Genomic DNA, 15,300 nt, shown 5'->3' on the forward strand with positions numbered 1-15,300 from the left:
CCAGCAGTAATATAGTGAACTGATGGCATGATGGGATTTGGGAGCAGAAAGAGGTCTAGATGCAGTTCTGAAGATCAATGCTCTTTACATCTGTTTTGGCAATGTAACTTGATATGAATGTAACTACTTATGAGTGCTTGAATGTAGAGGCTGAGAGGGAGAATCTGGAATCAGATGATGCAGGAGACCTGGCAGGGAGTTGTGGATATTGTTAGCTGGGGGCTAGAGGAAAGACATTTCTCTTTAGAGAGGTGATGATTGGGTATGACCCAACTCACTGGAGCGCTGGGAAGCTGTCTTGTGACTTAGATGATATTTCTTTCCCTACTGGACCATGACATGGGTAGCTGTCACCCATCTTAGTCTCTGAGCTCTCATTTCCCACTGAGAAGCTTGAAATAAGGTTGCAAGCTAAGGCAATGGTACTTTGAAGGTGTGAGAAGGGGACTGATAGGCCTTTACAGGGTTCTTTCAGACAAAGAAAGGTGCTGAACAAGAAATTAGAATGAATCTAGGAAGGAGCTGGGAAGGAAGAAGCCATTGGTGTTAGTGATAACTGAACAAATAATAGCATCTGTCTTGCAGTCTGTTTCCTAGGCATTCTTAGAAGAAATTTGAAGATATTTTCCTACTTGCTGCTGCTGCCTGCTACTCTTCTGCTGTGTCTCTGGAGATAGAGTTAATTCAAACACTTAATAGTGATGTGATGTGCAACAAAATGCTAGCATCTAAAATGAAATTGATAGGCATTTGAACCTATATCTTTAGGATGAAAGGTGTGGTGTTTTTTGTTGGTGTTTTTGTGCATTAGTTTGGTTTTTTTTTGGGGGGTATTGCGCTCTCTGTAGATTTAAGGGGCCTTTCCTTTGCTGTTTAAGCTGAACTTAACCTTCAGGGTTGTCTTTGCGGTTACAACTGCTAGATGCTTATTTTCTAAAATGAAGGTGAGTTACTGGGATACAGCATTAACAGCAGGTTTGGATAGAACCCAGTAGCTTACGCCTCTGCATGCTTACCTGTTTAAGTACCAAGTCTGATGCTGGAAACAGCAATCTCATCCATATTTCTACTTATCATTGAATCATAACATTTTATGTAAATTTATTAATAAGTATTTTATTTCACAGTTGATCAGAGAAAGAAAATAGAATTGGAAATGGAGGAGACACATATCCAGGCATTAGAGGTACAAATTCTGTTCTTCATACAAGAAAAAGTAAAACTCCTTTCAGTAAATTGGAGCTGGTAGAAGTCCCATGTCTACTACACCTTTATTGTAGAGGACAAATAAATGGAGGAGGAAGAAAACCAAACTAAATATGTTTGCTTTAATAATGCATGTCTTGTTCTCTTAGACTCTCAAAAGAGACTGGGAATTGGAGTCTGATGTGCGTTTAAAAAATACATATGAAGAACTGTCTGAAAAACATCGGACTGAAATGGTGGAACTGCAGAAAACTCTGGAAATGGAATTAGAAAAGGTCAATGCAGATCTGGGGCTTCTTTCTCTTGAGAATGAACAATCTAAAAGTAAGTGCCATGGTCTGGGAAGCAGTTGCCTTTATTGAACAACAGCAGAGCTAAGTGTTTTAAGAACCTGTATAAAAAGCAAATACAAGATACATCCATGTACTCTTACTTAAAAACTGGGTTGATGGCATGAGACTGTCTAGAAAACAGGATGCAGATGAAAAAATGTTTAAAGCCTATTCAGCTGTGTTGCGTTTTGACTTCCACAGAATGACATGGACTCTGTTTTCCTTCAAGCATATTAAAGGGACGTGCTGTTTTGCTTCCAGCTGAAAACTGGCTTTGGCAGTTAGCGATTTAATCAAAATTCTGATTAATATCAGTAGAAGCTTCTAACAAAAAAAAAATAGGGTTTGGATTGTGAACAGTTAAAATTTAATGGGACAGTAGCTTTTAAAAATACTGTTCTGGAAGTGACACTTTTGAGACTACTGTAACTGGAGTTTTCATGAGCTTGAAAAACGAAATCTGGCTGAATTCCTAGCCAGGTACATCTGTTATGTCTTTTGAGGTACAGATCAGAGCTAGAACTATGAAAATTTTGTGTAGGTCTCAGAAACCTGACACATTTGTTGAGACACTGGTTGACCAGCACAATAATGTCAGATTTGCTGTCAGTGATGGCAGGTAAAGGAGCCATGAGAGGTGGTGTGCCATGAAGTGAAGAGAGATAGCTAGTTGGGTTGTATAGCCTCTGATGCACTATGTGGGTGGGAGACATAGGAAATGATATTCTCTCCAAATAAATGGAAATCCAGTGTTAAGGGTATTAGATGATGCTAGCTGGTGGGCAGTAAGACCAGGTTTGAGAAGGGAAGAGTAGCTTTTTTTGACCTGCCAAGGGCTGGATGCTTTCACAGTGTCTAGCTCGCCTTTGGCTGCCATGAGGACATGTTTGTAGCAATGTCTTGTTCTTCCCAGCCTGCACTGGCTTTACTGGATTTCCTTGAACCTTTATCAGTAAAGTCTGTTCTGTGAGGATTGTGTGGATCTCTTGCAGCTTGCTGTGGCTGAAATGTGGTCTCTCAATTGCAGATTCTTTCTGGGCTGGTAAAGATTTATTGACCAGCTGAGGTAGTAGCAAATTTACAGGGTTCAGAGAGTGCTCAGCACTGAGGCAGAGTGTACTTGGCATGAACTTTCCTAGCCCTTCCTGTTGATCCTGCTGCTGAGTGTGGTCACAGGAGAAATTCTGTGCTTGTAGGCCACGAAGAAATGCTTGATTCCCCATTCCAAGTATGTGTGCCTCTAGTTCAGGATGCTTGTTTGTGTATGCAGAGAGCAGATGCTCACCCTTCCAGCACTGCTGTTGGTTATCTCTTGGCTAACAGCACGGGATGCAGAGAGCTAGGAAGCACTGTGTGGAAGTGTTTGACTTCTGAATACTTTACTGTTCAAGTGTTTTTGTGATTCCCTGTAAGCTAGCATTCTAGTCTAGACACATGCATTTCTGTTTTAGTTGCACAAAATTTGTACAGGTTATTCAGTAACCAGGGCGATGGTGTAACAGAACTCATTTTTCATTTTAGTAAAATGTGTAGAATTGGAGAAGCAACACCAGTTAGCCATTACAAAATTACAAGAACAGCTGCAGACTGAGCATAACCAACTCCTAGAAGATATGAAGATGAAAAGCCAAGAAAAAGAACAGAAACTTCAGAAGGAGGTAAATAAGATTTCTTTACTTGTTTAGAGTGGCTGTTTACTCTCTCTATAACAAAACCTAGACCATATACTTATCATTTGGGTGACTTGTTTGTATTTAGGGACTTTATTGAAAAACTTAAATGCATCTCATGAAGCAGGTAAATACTCTGGGATTTTCTGTACTAGTTCAAAATCTTTTGAATGCAATTGCCTTTGTGCCATTTGATACTGTTTCTTCCTCTGTATTTATATGTTTAATTTTCTGGTTCTTGTGTTCCATTTTTACCTAGCTAATACTTTATTTTTGCCAGTGATGATAAATATTGCATTGGGAATAAATTCTTCTCTCTAAGGGGTGGGTCTTAGAGTTAAATACTGCTCTGCATCTCTGATAGCCTGGATCAGGAACTGAGTCTGGTTGTCACTAAACGTTTCCACCTATTTCTGACAGAACTGTCTGTTGCATATGAAATAAGCAATTAGAACAAAATTGTTGTAAAAATCTGGGGTTTTTGTTTTTTAACATGTCTTCCGTAGCTGGAGAAACTTCAGGTCATGTATGAAGAACTCAGGACTCGGTCACAAGAAGAAATCAGGCAGCTTTGGTCTCAGCTTGACAGTACCCGAGCAAATCGACAAGAGCTAAGTGGTATGTTCCTAACTGAAACATTTTATTTTTTGCCTTTTCTTCATACAGAAGTATACATTGACACAAAATACTTTTAATTGTGTACCAGAAACACCCAGGTGGGTCACAGAAGTGTCAGTGGGTTGTGCCCTAGTCATCTGTTTCTGAAGTGAAGTGATTATGTCAGATGACTAGTTGGTTCTGCCGTGTCAAAAAGCATGGTATGGCTGTGGGGAAAAGCTCAACTCCTATTGCTGTCGTTTCCTTTCCCACTCTGTTCCTGCACACTCTAAAAATCTTTAGTGAAAACTGAACATTTTTCATTGCACTGTCAAATTAAGGGGAATGTAGTTAAAAAATGGAGAAAATGCAATACCATGCTCCTATTTGCATTCAGTATGGAAGTGGGTATTAATTCAGTTGAGAAAACTGCTAATTGAGGCAGACAGTAAAGCTCACTGCTTAGTTTGTGACCTCGAGAGGTTTATTGTGGCTATTTTCTTTTATTTGGAGATAATTAAGAGATCAGTGTGCTTAAAATATTTCTGCCTTTTTCTTTTAAAACTGATTAGGTTATATCTTGAAGTAGAAATGGCTTTCTTCCCCTTTCAGTTTTGAGATGAGTTAAATGAAATGTTTTTTTCATTGATACTCAACATGGAGATTCGTCATCTTCTGACTTTTAATTCATAAATGGAGAAAGGGAATGTAATTTAATTCTTGAATATTTTTATTTTATTTTCTACCTTTAGATGATACTTCTGAAATCAGAATTAATGATAATGTTGTTTTCATATAAGGCTAAAAATAACCTCCTTCTTTCATAACGATAAAAATAAACAAATCCCCTAATCCTAAAAGGAAAAAAAATAAAAGGAAAATGTTGTGAATAGGGATTAAACATGAACAGTGGGGTGGCTTTTTTTGTTTTTTTTTGTTTTTTTTTTTTCTTTTTAGTCTTATCTGTATCTGCATTAAACTTATGACAAAATTTTAAAGCCTGAGAGAAAATGATGATTGGATGAAATCTGACATCATACGTCATGATATGACATCATCAAGCATTACGTAACTTAAGATTTCTGTTTCAAGATTTAGTGTATTAAACAAACTAGTAAGCTTTACGGTGTAGTGATCAGAGGTGACAGACATTTTGTTGTTGTAATGAAGTAGAAGATGTCTCAGATATGTGTGTACAAACAGATATTTGATACAGGAAAGAAGAAACTTTGGAAAAATAAAAAAGCTATAGACCATGATGTCAATCTTGGCTATCACAGAATGGTTTGGGCTGGAAGGGACCTTACAGGTGATCTGGTTCCAGCCCCCCTGCCCCGGGCAGGGCCCCCTTCCCCCAGCCCAGGGGGCTCCCAGCCCCGTCCAACCTGGCCTTGAACCCTTCCAGGGAGGGGGCAGCCACAGCTGCTCTGGGCACCCTGGGCCGACGCCTCACCCCCCGCACAGGGAAGGATTTATTCCTAATACCCAATCTAAATCTACCCTTTTTCAGTTTAAAACCATTAACCCTCATCCTATCTCCACCCCCCCCCCCCCCAATAAATAGTCCCCCCCCACCTCCCCTGCCCCCCCTTTAAGCCCTAGGAGGCCGCTCGAAGTTCCCCCCGGCCCCTTCTCTTCTCCAGGCTGAACCCCCCCAACTCTCTCAGCCCGGCCCCCCAGGGGAGCTGCTCCAGCCCCCCCAGCATCTCAGTGGCCTCCTCTGGCCCCGCTCGAGCAGCTCCGTGTCCTTCTGCTGTTGGGGGCCCCCGAGCTGGCCCCAGCACTGCAGGGGGGTCTCATGAGAATGCATGTGTTCAGTTTGTATTGAGACTCTAACATTAGGTGGTGCTCTTTACTTCTTTTGGCATAATTAAAACAAAAGGCAACTGTAATATGCTTCAAATACAATTTCAGATTTTCTGAATAATATAACTGTAAATAGTTTTTGAAATATAATAGGGTTTTGTAAGGGTGATTTTTGTTGTTTTTTTGGTCATAGATTGAATAAATGATTTTTCTATCCAGTCAGTCTTTACCTTAATTTTTTTGGATCTGTTTTGGTATTACAGAATTGTAGCAGGTAGCACTCCATAGTATTCACTGGAATTCTTATATTTCCTCTCCGTAGCCCTTATCTTTAATAACCTTTCAAATGTCTTTCCATGTTTCTAATCACTTGCATTCCCATTCTTTGGACCATTTCTGTTTGTTCTTCATCTTGCTTCAGATGGTGAGACCAGAATGCAAACCCATGGTCCAGGTGAGAATATCTCTTTTGGTGTGAGATCTTTAAGGTGTTTTGGTTTACTCTGCTTTTCTTCACTTGAGTGATCATTCGACAATGCATTTGGATTGATTTGAGGACTAGTGGTGGCGGATTCAAAACAAAAAGTGATGGATGATGGGTTCGCTGCTCTGATGCAAGAATGACATGCCAGTTCAAAACTTTTAAACACTTTTCACTGTTAAATTTGTGCCACCAGATTTTGCTGGTTAGGCCTATCCACGCCAGATTGGCCTTCCTTTGCCTATCCCGTTGGCAGTATTACTAGTCCCTGCTTGTCACTTGATTCCTCTGGTCGCTGTGTCTGGCAGCTGCTCCCTTTGGAAGCAGACTTGAGCCATGTACATACTTCTCTTACTCTTTCTGTTTGTGTGTTCACTGTGAGAATTTTTCATGCCAAGTGTCCGTTTCCTGGTTTGTTACACAAAAACACACTGTGACAATCACCTATGTTGCTTCCTGGGTTGCATCCTCTGTTTTCATAAATGTTTCTGAAGTTTCTCTTGTATAACATAAGCAGCTGCTTTTCTCCACGTTCTTTCTTCGTGAAATGCAGCTCCATCTTCAGTTAATTCTGTGGGGATTCAGCTAATTTAAGTCATCTGGGAAGTTGAGCCACCTGGGAAACTTTTTTAATTCTCATGATTTTTGTCCTTTTTTCCTACCTTTTTAGCTTCCTGATACGTTACTGCTTCTTTAACACAGAAGGTGGGGAAGAAAGCTCTCAAAAGGTTCATGAATATGCTGTAGTGATGGCCATTGCCCTCGCTCCTTGGTCACTTTTTCTTTACTGCAGTCTTTTTTTTTTCTTCTTTTTGAATGGTTCTTTTTAATTCACTGAATTTTGTCTCGGCTTGAGGATAGCCAAACTATCACTGAAGTAATTCAGAATTGATTTTATTTTTTCTTTCTTGTGATTTTGTTTTCTGCATGGTTTATGCTAATGGTGCTTTTGTTTGTTTGGGTAGTTTTCCCTGGAGCAAATTAAGTGTTATTGACTAAATTATTCCTTCTGGTTGCTACAACACGCCAGTGTGAAGATTAAGCAATGTTGCAGGACTCTGCATGTTACTAGCCAAGACCTGAAGCATAAGGAAATGAGGAGGGCTTACCAGTCTACTGGTGGCTTTGATTCTTGTCATGAGTATGCTTTCTATGAATGCAGTGTAAATGAAGAACATGGTTTTACTGTCTTCTGAGGAAGGAATGTTTTCATCTTTCAGAAGTTCATTTTCTTATGTATCTTGTGAGATAATATTTTACTGCTATTTCAACAACTAAAATATGGCTGATAGTTACAGAATGACTTAGCCTAAAGATACATCTGAGTACTTGTGTTGGTTTCTCCTCCATTCCAGAGCTAAAAGAGCAGCTCCTGGCTCGTGCATCTCGGGTGGAAGAAATAGAGCGTTTAAAACAAGAATTTGAACAGCAGCGTCAGCAAAGAAAAAGTGAGCATGAAACTGAATTGGAACAACTGAGGCTTTATTTTGAAAAGAAGTTAAGAGTTGCTGAAGAAAACTACAGAGAAGAATTGACTCTGCTGCATCAGAGACTGCAAGAACTGAAGGAGTATTCACTGTCAGAGTTGGAAGTGAGCCAGGATCAAGCAGGGGACATCAGGTGATCTACTCTTTTTCCTTTCATCTCATGTTATGACAGCATGCTTCCATATTATTATTTTTTTAATACAAAAGTTGATGTTAGCCTCTAAATATATTGGCGTTGAGCATTAGGTGATCTGTAGTTAGAAACCTGGCAATGAAAGTCATGAGTGGTCAGTGCTGAGCAGTTGGCATAGTTGCTCTGTGTCTGCTTTCAGTATTACATCATGAGTCAGCAGTAAGTTCATTTAACTTAGTTTGTGGCACGTGTTACAATCTTAAACTTTAAAACCCTTTTCTCAGTTCGTCTGTTGCAGTTTTTGAAGAGAATGCTGAGAAAGAGAGAAGGGATACGCTTGGTCAGCTAAATCAACAGCTGGAACAGCATCAGGTAGGATTTTTGGTATAGTAAAGTTCCACTGTTCGTTACATGACCTGTATGAAAATTGATGTCTGATTCCCAGCTCTTAGCAAAGAGTTAGTTTGAGACATTTATGAAGGCTTAATTATTTTTGACAAGTATATTGTAAATTATCAGCTTTAAATAGTTCTTAGACTAGTAGAACAGATGAAAATGTGTTCTGTACTTTTGTGTCCTCTGTTCGGGTTATCCCATGCCTATTAAGTTGCCTATCAAATCTCTTCCACACAAGTGCAGAATCCATGGTGCTTTTCTTCTCTATAGCTTCTGTAGTAATTGTGCCTTTTATTGCTATGTGGTTTCTTTAAGTGGAGATGCTAATTTGGTCCCTCTTTGCTTTATGCCCCTATTTTGATGAACCTTGTTGTAAGTTAAGGTCTTGACTTCTTTGCTCAATTTATTTGAAGCTAACGAGGCTCTTCAAAAAAGAATTTTTCCTTTTTGGCTTTAGATTTTTATTTTTAAAAATAAAAGTAATATTTTAATTTTTTAGTGAGGGAATGACAAGCAGACAAGACATACAGAGGACAGCATGAGCTCAATTTCATTAGCCAATCACACAAAACCAATATGAGTTATGAGAAATGTATACACCTTGCCTTTTTTCTTGCTGCTGTTGGTTTCTAGTTAAGTATGAAACTGCATTTGTAGATCACTACTTCCAAGTTCAGTAGTGTGTGTACAAGGGGGTCTCTTCATTGTTCAGAGTTGATAGTTTCTCTGGCCAGATGCGAGGGACTTCTTCCTCTATTATACTTTTGAACAGCTCCTGAAACTTACATCTGCCCTGTGGCATGATTCCAAAGTGTATCTATCTTGAGGGGCTCTGCTGTTCTAGGAGCAGATGGAGTGTCAGAAATGGAGCAAAGCCAGTAGGGTTTTTGGAAACCAGATACATACATGTTAAGCAGGTGCTTCATAGTGCAATTCATGTAGTGACCTCATTGAAAGATTCTCAGCATGGTTTCTTCAAAGCTGATTAAGTCTTTCTAACCCATTTCTTATGTAGGAAGAACTTGCCTGTTTGCAGGCACAACTTAAAGAACAACAAAGGCACGAATTGGATTCCTTAAGGTCTTCCCTTGCACTTCAGTATAAGGAAGACCTAATGAAAATGAAGATGGATCTGTCGGACAAATGCATAAGAGAAATTGAGGAAATGAAAAGAAAGCATAGTTTAGAACTCGAGCAGCTCCATGCCCAACTTTCAGAAGAGCATCTTAAAGGTAAGGTGATCTTACAGACTGTGAAGTAAAATGGTAAGCTGTTTGTGTAGCTTACAGTTTTCTTTAGATAGGCTTATTTGAAGAAGTTTTTAATTTGTTATTAGTTTGCCCTAAACTATAGGGAACACTTTACATGCATTAATCCCTAGCATCAAGCACTTTGCTTTTTGGCTTTTATAGGCATGTGGAGTTGAACTCCCAAAGATGTGGTGACTTGAATTTGATTAATCTGTAGTGAAACCTACTACAGCTGTGGAGCAGTTGCTAAAAGGAGTTGATCAGGTTTCTGTTCTTAATGCCTAGCAGGGCACTGTCAATTCCTGAATTGATATTTATCTGAAAATTTCTTGGTGGTGTTTGTCTGCATGTTAAATGTCTCTTGTAGTTGCATGGAATAGGCCAGTTCTCAGTTTATTCCGTGTGGTAGACCCACTTATGTTCTATGTTCTTTTGCCTGTATTCCTTTTGTGTGTTTGAGAGTGCTCTGATTATTTAACGTTAATATTTCTTTTTCATCCTGTGTTTCCACTAGTTGGCATATATATTGGGATGAGCTCTTTGTACAAAGAGGAAAGTAGTTATGGGGAGCAGAATTTATAATGTATACCTTTTGCTGTAGAGTTCAGGCTAAAGATCCTCATAAGGCTAAATTTAATGAGATTTCTTATATGGGTTTATGTAATTTTTTAACAGTTGCTGCTTTTGTTGGAATTGTAATTTATAAAAATATACTGCCTTGTACTGGTTCAATATGAAATGCCTATGTTGTTGAGGTGCAGGTAAGGGATTGTGGCAGTTCTTGTATTTGCAGCCTCTTTCTGGGAGCATAGTAATGTACACAAACATTTGAACTTACAGTCCATAAATTAGCTATGTAACACATATGGGTATAACTCTATTCCACTGTATGGTGGCTAAAATGTTCAGTACAACTTTTTAAATTTCCAGTTATATTATCCTCTATTATTTATTTATTTTAAATACTAGAGAGTATATCAAAACTACTTAAAATAGAATGTTTAGAGATTTGTCCATCTGCTTTTTATGGAAGTGCCTTTTGTAAATAGTATGTGCAAAAGAGGAGATAAAACTTTCATAAATCTGCCATTACTTTACCCAAAAAGATAGTTAGTTCGTGTGGCTGTTGCTGATAGGAGGGAGGTCCTGCCACCTGTTTCATGATCCATCCCTATTATTCTGTATGTGTTGATACTGATAAATTCCAAAGGCAGTGATAAAACGGAAAAATTCACCCTGTTAAGGTATTCTTCTGCTGTAGTTAGTATGGCTACTGATAAACTACACAGCTGACAACGTTCAGCTTTATTGTTGTCCGTTAATGGGACCTGTTAAAGTAAAATAAATTCCAGAATGTCATTTTATTGTTCGGTTTGGTTGTTTTTTTTCTTATTTTTTTTTTTCCTTTGCAGAAATCACCAAACTGCGCCTGCAGAGTGCTCAAGATGCAGCACGTCAAGTTGAAATGGAGGTGGCTGAGCGAGTGTCTGTGCTGGAGGAAGAGCACAAAGCAAAGCTCGCTCTCTTCCACTCTGAGAAACAGTGCATTGCAGAGCTTTCAGAAGAAATAAAGCACTTAAAGGAAGAGATTATGAAACAAAAAGATTTTTCTGTGCAGAATGAAAAGCATTTGAAAGAGGAAATGGAAATGGTAATTCATATTACAGTACTGTTTATGTAGAGTTGGGCAAGCTCAGATCTACTGGAAAGGCCAAGGGAGATGGAAGTAGCACTTATCACTAAACTAGGCACATTTAAAGATAGTAGCTTCGCCTTTAAATGGTCTTGCATGGATACACACAAATATTGGAATATGAGTCTGAAGTTCAGAACACTTTAATGTTAAACGCTCAGTTTCTCTCCAGATGAACTTTTCTTTAAGAGCACAGGTACTGTAGGAAGGATGCACGTGCTTCAAGGGTTGATCCAGCCCACCTTTTTTTACTGGCATGGGTTAGGCATATGCATACCACTCCAACACAGGCATGTACAAATGGTCCTCATCCTGTACATCCCCCTGCAGCACACTGTAGTGTCCTGGTGCAAAAGCAACATGGTGCTCTTGCCTACTGTGACGTGTCATGTGGTAATGGAGAATTCAGCAGAAAGCAGTGTGGCAGGTGGAAAAAGCCTCTCTGCCGAACGGGTCCCATCTAAGAAATTTCTGGTTTTGATAGGACTGTCTTTTTGAAGCAAGTAACAAGAAATAATTTTTCAGACCATTTTATGAGGGAGGAAGAGAGAATCAGACAGCAAATTTTGGCTTTTACTTTGCTTTGGTGTAGCTCTTACACCTTCTCTGTAAAGTCTTAGAGTGAGCGAATCATACCTGGTAAATCAGCTGTCCCATCTGAGGATAAATTTATATTGGATGTTAATTAATTGCTTACTTTGTTCCAATGTTTGAGCGCTTAGGAGAATTAGATGGATGAACCTCTTATCTCTCAAGTTTTCCTTTCCTCCCTTTTTAAAGAGAGATAGATACGTGTATCCTTTTCCAGACTTAAAAACCGATGGAGGAGACTGGAGGAAACAGTTGCAGACTGTTTATAACATGGAGGCTCAGCTGGAGCTTCCAGTAGTGAAGCCTTCAGTACTACTACTCTACTCCTACCACCTGCAGTATCTTCCTTGTGTCACTGCTGACTGGGTAAAAGATAAGCATATACAGAATGTGGTGTTTGAAATGAGCCTGTCCCACATGCTGAACCTCCATCTGGAAATATATATTTTGTTTGCCTTCTGGTCTCTTGCTCTCAGAAACAGTGAACTGACTTCCTCAGTTGCCTCTCTATTTCCAGTACCTACCGCAAAAGTTCTCATGAATTTTGTTAATCAAGATCTGAGTTTTCTGCCTCTCTATTTAAGTTGCAGCATAATTGAATACTGAGGTATTTATTCAGAACAAATCTTCCGAGTGAAAACTGAAGAGTATACTTCATACTGATTCTCATATGCAATCTCTTACTAGCTTTTAATTTTCTTTTAAGAGATGACCCTGTTGTTTCCTTAGATAACTATTTGTTTACCTCTTTAATTCTAATGTATTTTAGTCTTTGTTTTTTCACCTTTTGTCACTGAGCAATCATTTAGTGCTTTTTACATTCTTTTTATGTTACTTTTATGCTACATACAAGAACTGTCCTTGTTATGAACTTGGACACTGCATATAAAATACCACTGGAACGTACAAGGAAAGCAGAGGTTTGAAAGAGACTTTTCTTTTTTAAATCATGCCCAGTATAAATCCCTAAGGTGCCCATAGCTTTGTAAGTTGAACTCCTGAAATGAAGTGGTCCCAAGAGAAAATGACATAGAGTACCATATTAATTCTAGAATTTTGCCTTAATTTTTTTTTAACCTCTTTACCCCTATTATTTCTTAATAATGCATTGAATTCAAGTACCTATAAATTGACATTTCAGCCTTACTTCTATTTGGAAGGGTCATTTCACTGCAAGAATTTAATCTTTCCAAGGCTTTAAATGCCTGAGAATGTTCTCTTCCCACACTTCAGTTTCGTTTTGGTATTCTATGCACTTTTTTTAAATAACTGTGTTCACAGGTAAAATGTAAAATTGCTGAGGATCACAAGAGTAAATTAAGGGAAGCCAGAGAAGAAGTCCAGAAAATAGAGACTATGTACAAAGAAAAAGAGAATAAATGGAAATGTGAAAGTGAGGACCAGAGAATCCAAGCAGAAGAGAAGTTATCATTGCTGCGTATAGAACTGCAAAATAGAGCGGAATATGAGAAGCAGAATTTACAAAAGGAGTTTGAACTTCGTGAAGCTGAAATGAAACAACTTCAAGATCACCAAGCTGCCAAAATTCTAGAATTGGAGAAGCTGGTAAAAGAGCAGCAAAACAACTTGCAGCAGCTAGAGGACAGCCTTGCAAGTGCACAGGCTATACAGAAATCTCAGGAGCAGTATGACGCTGACCTGCAGGCAGCCAAAGTGCTCATGACAAAAGAAATGGAAAAAGCCACACTGTGTCTGCAGGAAGAATGTGCACTGAAACTTATGGAAGCACAAAACAAGTAAGTCCTGAGTATTTGAGTGTTTTCATTTAGCAGTTCATTGTTATTGTTGCTTTTTCTTATTTTAAATTTTGTGAGTGGTAGTGATATAGGTTTGTCACTTGATGGCACCAGCTAACTTACATATGTACAGCTTACTCTCCCAAGGCACAGTAATGCCATCTATTAGGGCTTACTGTAGAATTTTGCTTCATGTAAATGCATTTAATCTAGTCTAGAAAATCAAATGAAGTGTGGCCAAGTTCTACCTGTTACAGTTAAGAATACAACAGGCAGCTGCAAATCATATATTAGCCTTGGAGGAGGGGAAGCGTTACAGGACATGTAAGTGGAAAAACTCTTAAGTTTTTTCAAGTGTTTTCAAACAATTGGAATGAATTTGAGCAGGTTTTTCCTGGTGAATGAAGCTTGTGTTAACCACTGAATGCTGAGGTTGATGGGCCACACATGGTATTATTCAGTTCTGGTTAGATATGACGGTTGTAACTGCTCAATTTTTCCTCCCCTTCCTATCCCCATTGCTTCAAGTGTATTAAAGGAAATATTTAAACTACTACATGTTTGTATTTGCATTCATTGCTTCAAATGTATCCCTTCTTTCCTCCCCAAACATACACTCACAGAACAAGACTGGGAAAATAATTACAATAAAACAATGAAAGCAAGAACTTAACCTTTAAATAACCAATCACTTTTTAATTATTGGTGTCTATATCCAGAAAGACTATAGATAATGATTACAGTAAACTGCAGCACTTCAGATACTAAATCTTCTTCATCCAGCTTTAAGCAGACTTGAGAGCTGAGGTGAATTTGGAGGAGCCCCCAGGTATCCCATATACACTTCCACAGTGGTTTTATGTTTCGGTCTTAACTGAATGATTTTAGAGATGTTTCTTATGACAGTACATTTACTTGCAGACAACACATTTGAGATGTGTACAATGTATATGCTACATCCTAGATACTTTCCTGTGGCAGTATGTTCTCAGAGAGACAGTGAACGATGTTTGTATGTTGCTCTGTATTAGTGAGTAACTTAAGGGTGCCAGTCTACCTAGTAATAACCAGATACTACCAAGTGACATTGCATAAACCTTTAATGTTGTGGCTTGCTTTGAATTAGTTCTGTATTTGAAACATAAAGTAAAACTTGAGCAGGCTAAGTAAGGCCTACTTAATTTTCTTTGATATTTCTTATTAGTTCAATTATTAAAAAAAAAAAAAAGCCTTTTTAACAATATTTTCTTAATATTCTTGGAAATAATATAGGTTTTTGGAGGAACACAAAGCTATGACTCAGAAATTCACAACTGAGCAAGAGATTCTTCTCCAAGAGCTGAAAAAGAAACATGATGATGAGTTGGAACTCCAGAGTCAGCAGTTACAGGAGAAACATAAGCAGCAAATTTTGTCTCTTACTGCTGAGTTTCAGACAAAGCACCAAGCTGAAATTGAGACTCTTAAATCTACACTAGAAAGTAAACAGCAGATTGAGCTTGAAGCTTGTATTGCTGAACTACAGACAAAGCATCAAGCACAAATTGATGAACTAGAGGCTAAGCACTTGTCAAATCTGGATTCCTTGGAGTCGTCCTACCTATCTGAAATTCAGAATATGAGAGATGAACACAGTCAGGCTCTTCAAAAGCTACAGCTGCAGCACACAGAACAGCTCCATGAAAAGGAGGAAATGGATCAAGCGCACTTGCTTCAGGAGATAGAGATGTTGAAATTAAAGCATGCTGAAGAATTAGAGCTTTCCCAAAATAATTTGAAAATTGAGCTAGCTACTGTTCATATGGAAAAACTTAAAGCCATGGCTGTTGAAGCAGAAGCAGCTCATAAGGTGAGTCAGAAACTTGGTATAGAAGGTGAAATTTCGTGGTACGTTGGGTGGG

The 15,300-nt window shown here is 38.6% G+C and overlaps 1 protein-coding gene across 8 annotated transcripts in view; it reads left to right on the forward strand.

Moving 5' to 3' along the window:
- The window catches only part of PCNT (pericentrin), a 107,680-nt gene that overhangs the window by 18,427 nt on the left and 73,953 nt on the right, over positions 1-15,300 (forward strand). For 6 of the 8 annotated variants that reach the window (XM_042783738.1, XM_042783744.1, XM_042783739.1 and 3 more), the window contains exons 11-21: positions 1,128-1,186; positions 1,356-1,530; positions 3,060-3,196; positions 3,715-3,826; positions 6,033-6,065; positions 7,448-7,712; positions 7,997-8,084; positions 9,124-9,340; positions 10,771-11,009; positions 12,924-13,399; positions 14,672-15,248. In XM_042783738.1, coding sequence (XP_042639672.1) covers positions 1,128-1,186; positions 1,356-1,530; positions 3,060-3,196; positions 3,715-3,826; positions 6,033-6,065; positions 7,448-7,712; positions 7,997-8,084; positions 9,124-9,340; positions 10,771-11,009; positions 12,924-13,399; positions 14,672-15,248 — 2,378 coding nt within the window. The remainder of the gene's footprint in view (positions 1-1,127; positions 1,187-1,355; positions 1,531-3,059; positions 3,197-3,714; positions 3,827-6,032; positions 6,066-7,447; positions 7,713-7,996; positions 8,085-9,123; positions 9,341-10,770; positions 11,010-12,923; positions 13,400-14,671; positions 15,249-15,300) is intronic. The other 2 variants (XM_042783742.1, XM_042783745.1) reach the window with 1 other exon arrangement.

Source organism: Tyto alba, unplaced genomic scaffold, assembly GCF_018691265.1.
Source record: "Tyto alba isolate M040663 unplaced genomic scaffold, T.alba_DEE_v4.0 Super-Scaffold_7, whole genome shotgun sequence".
Lineage (NCBI taxonomy): Eukaryota > Metazoa > Chordata > Aves > Strigiformes > Tytonidae > Tyto > Tyto alba.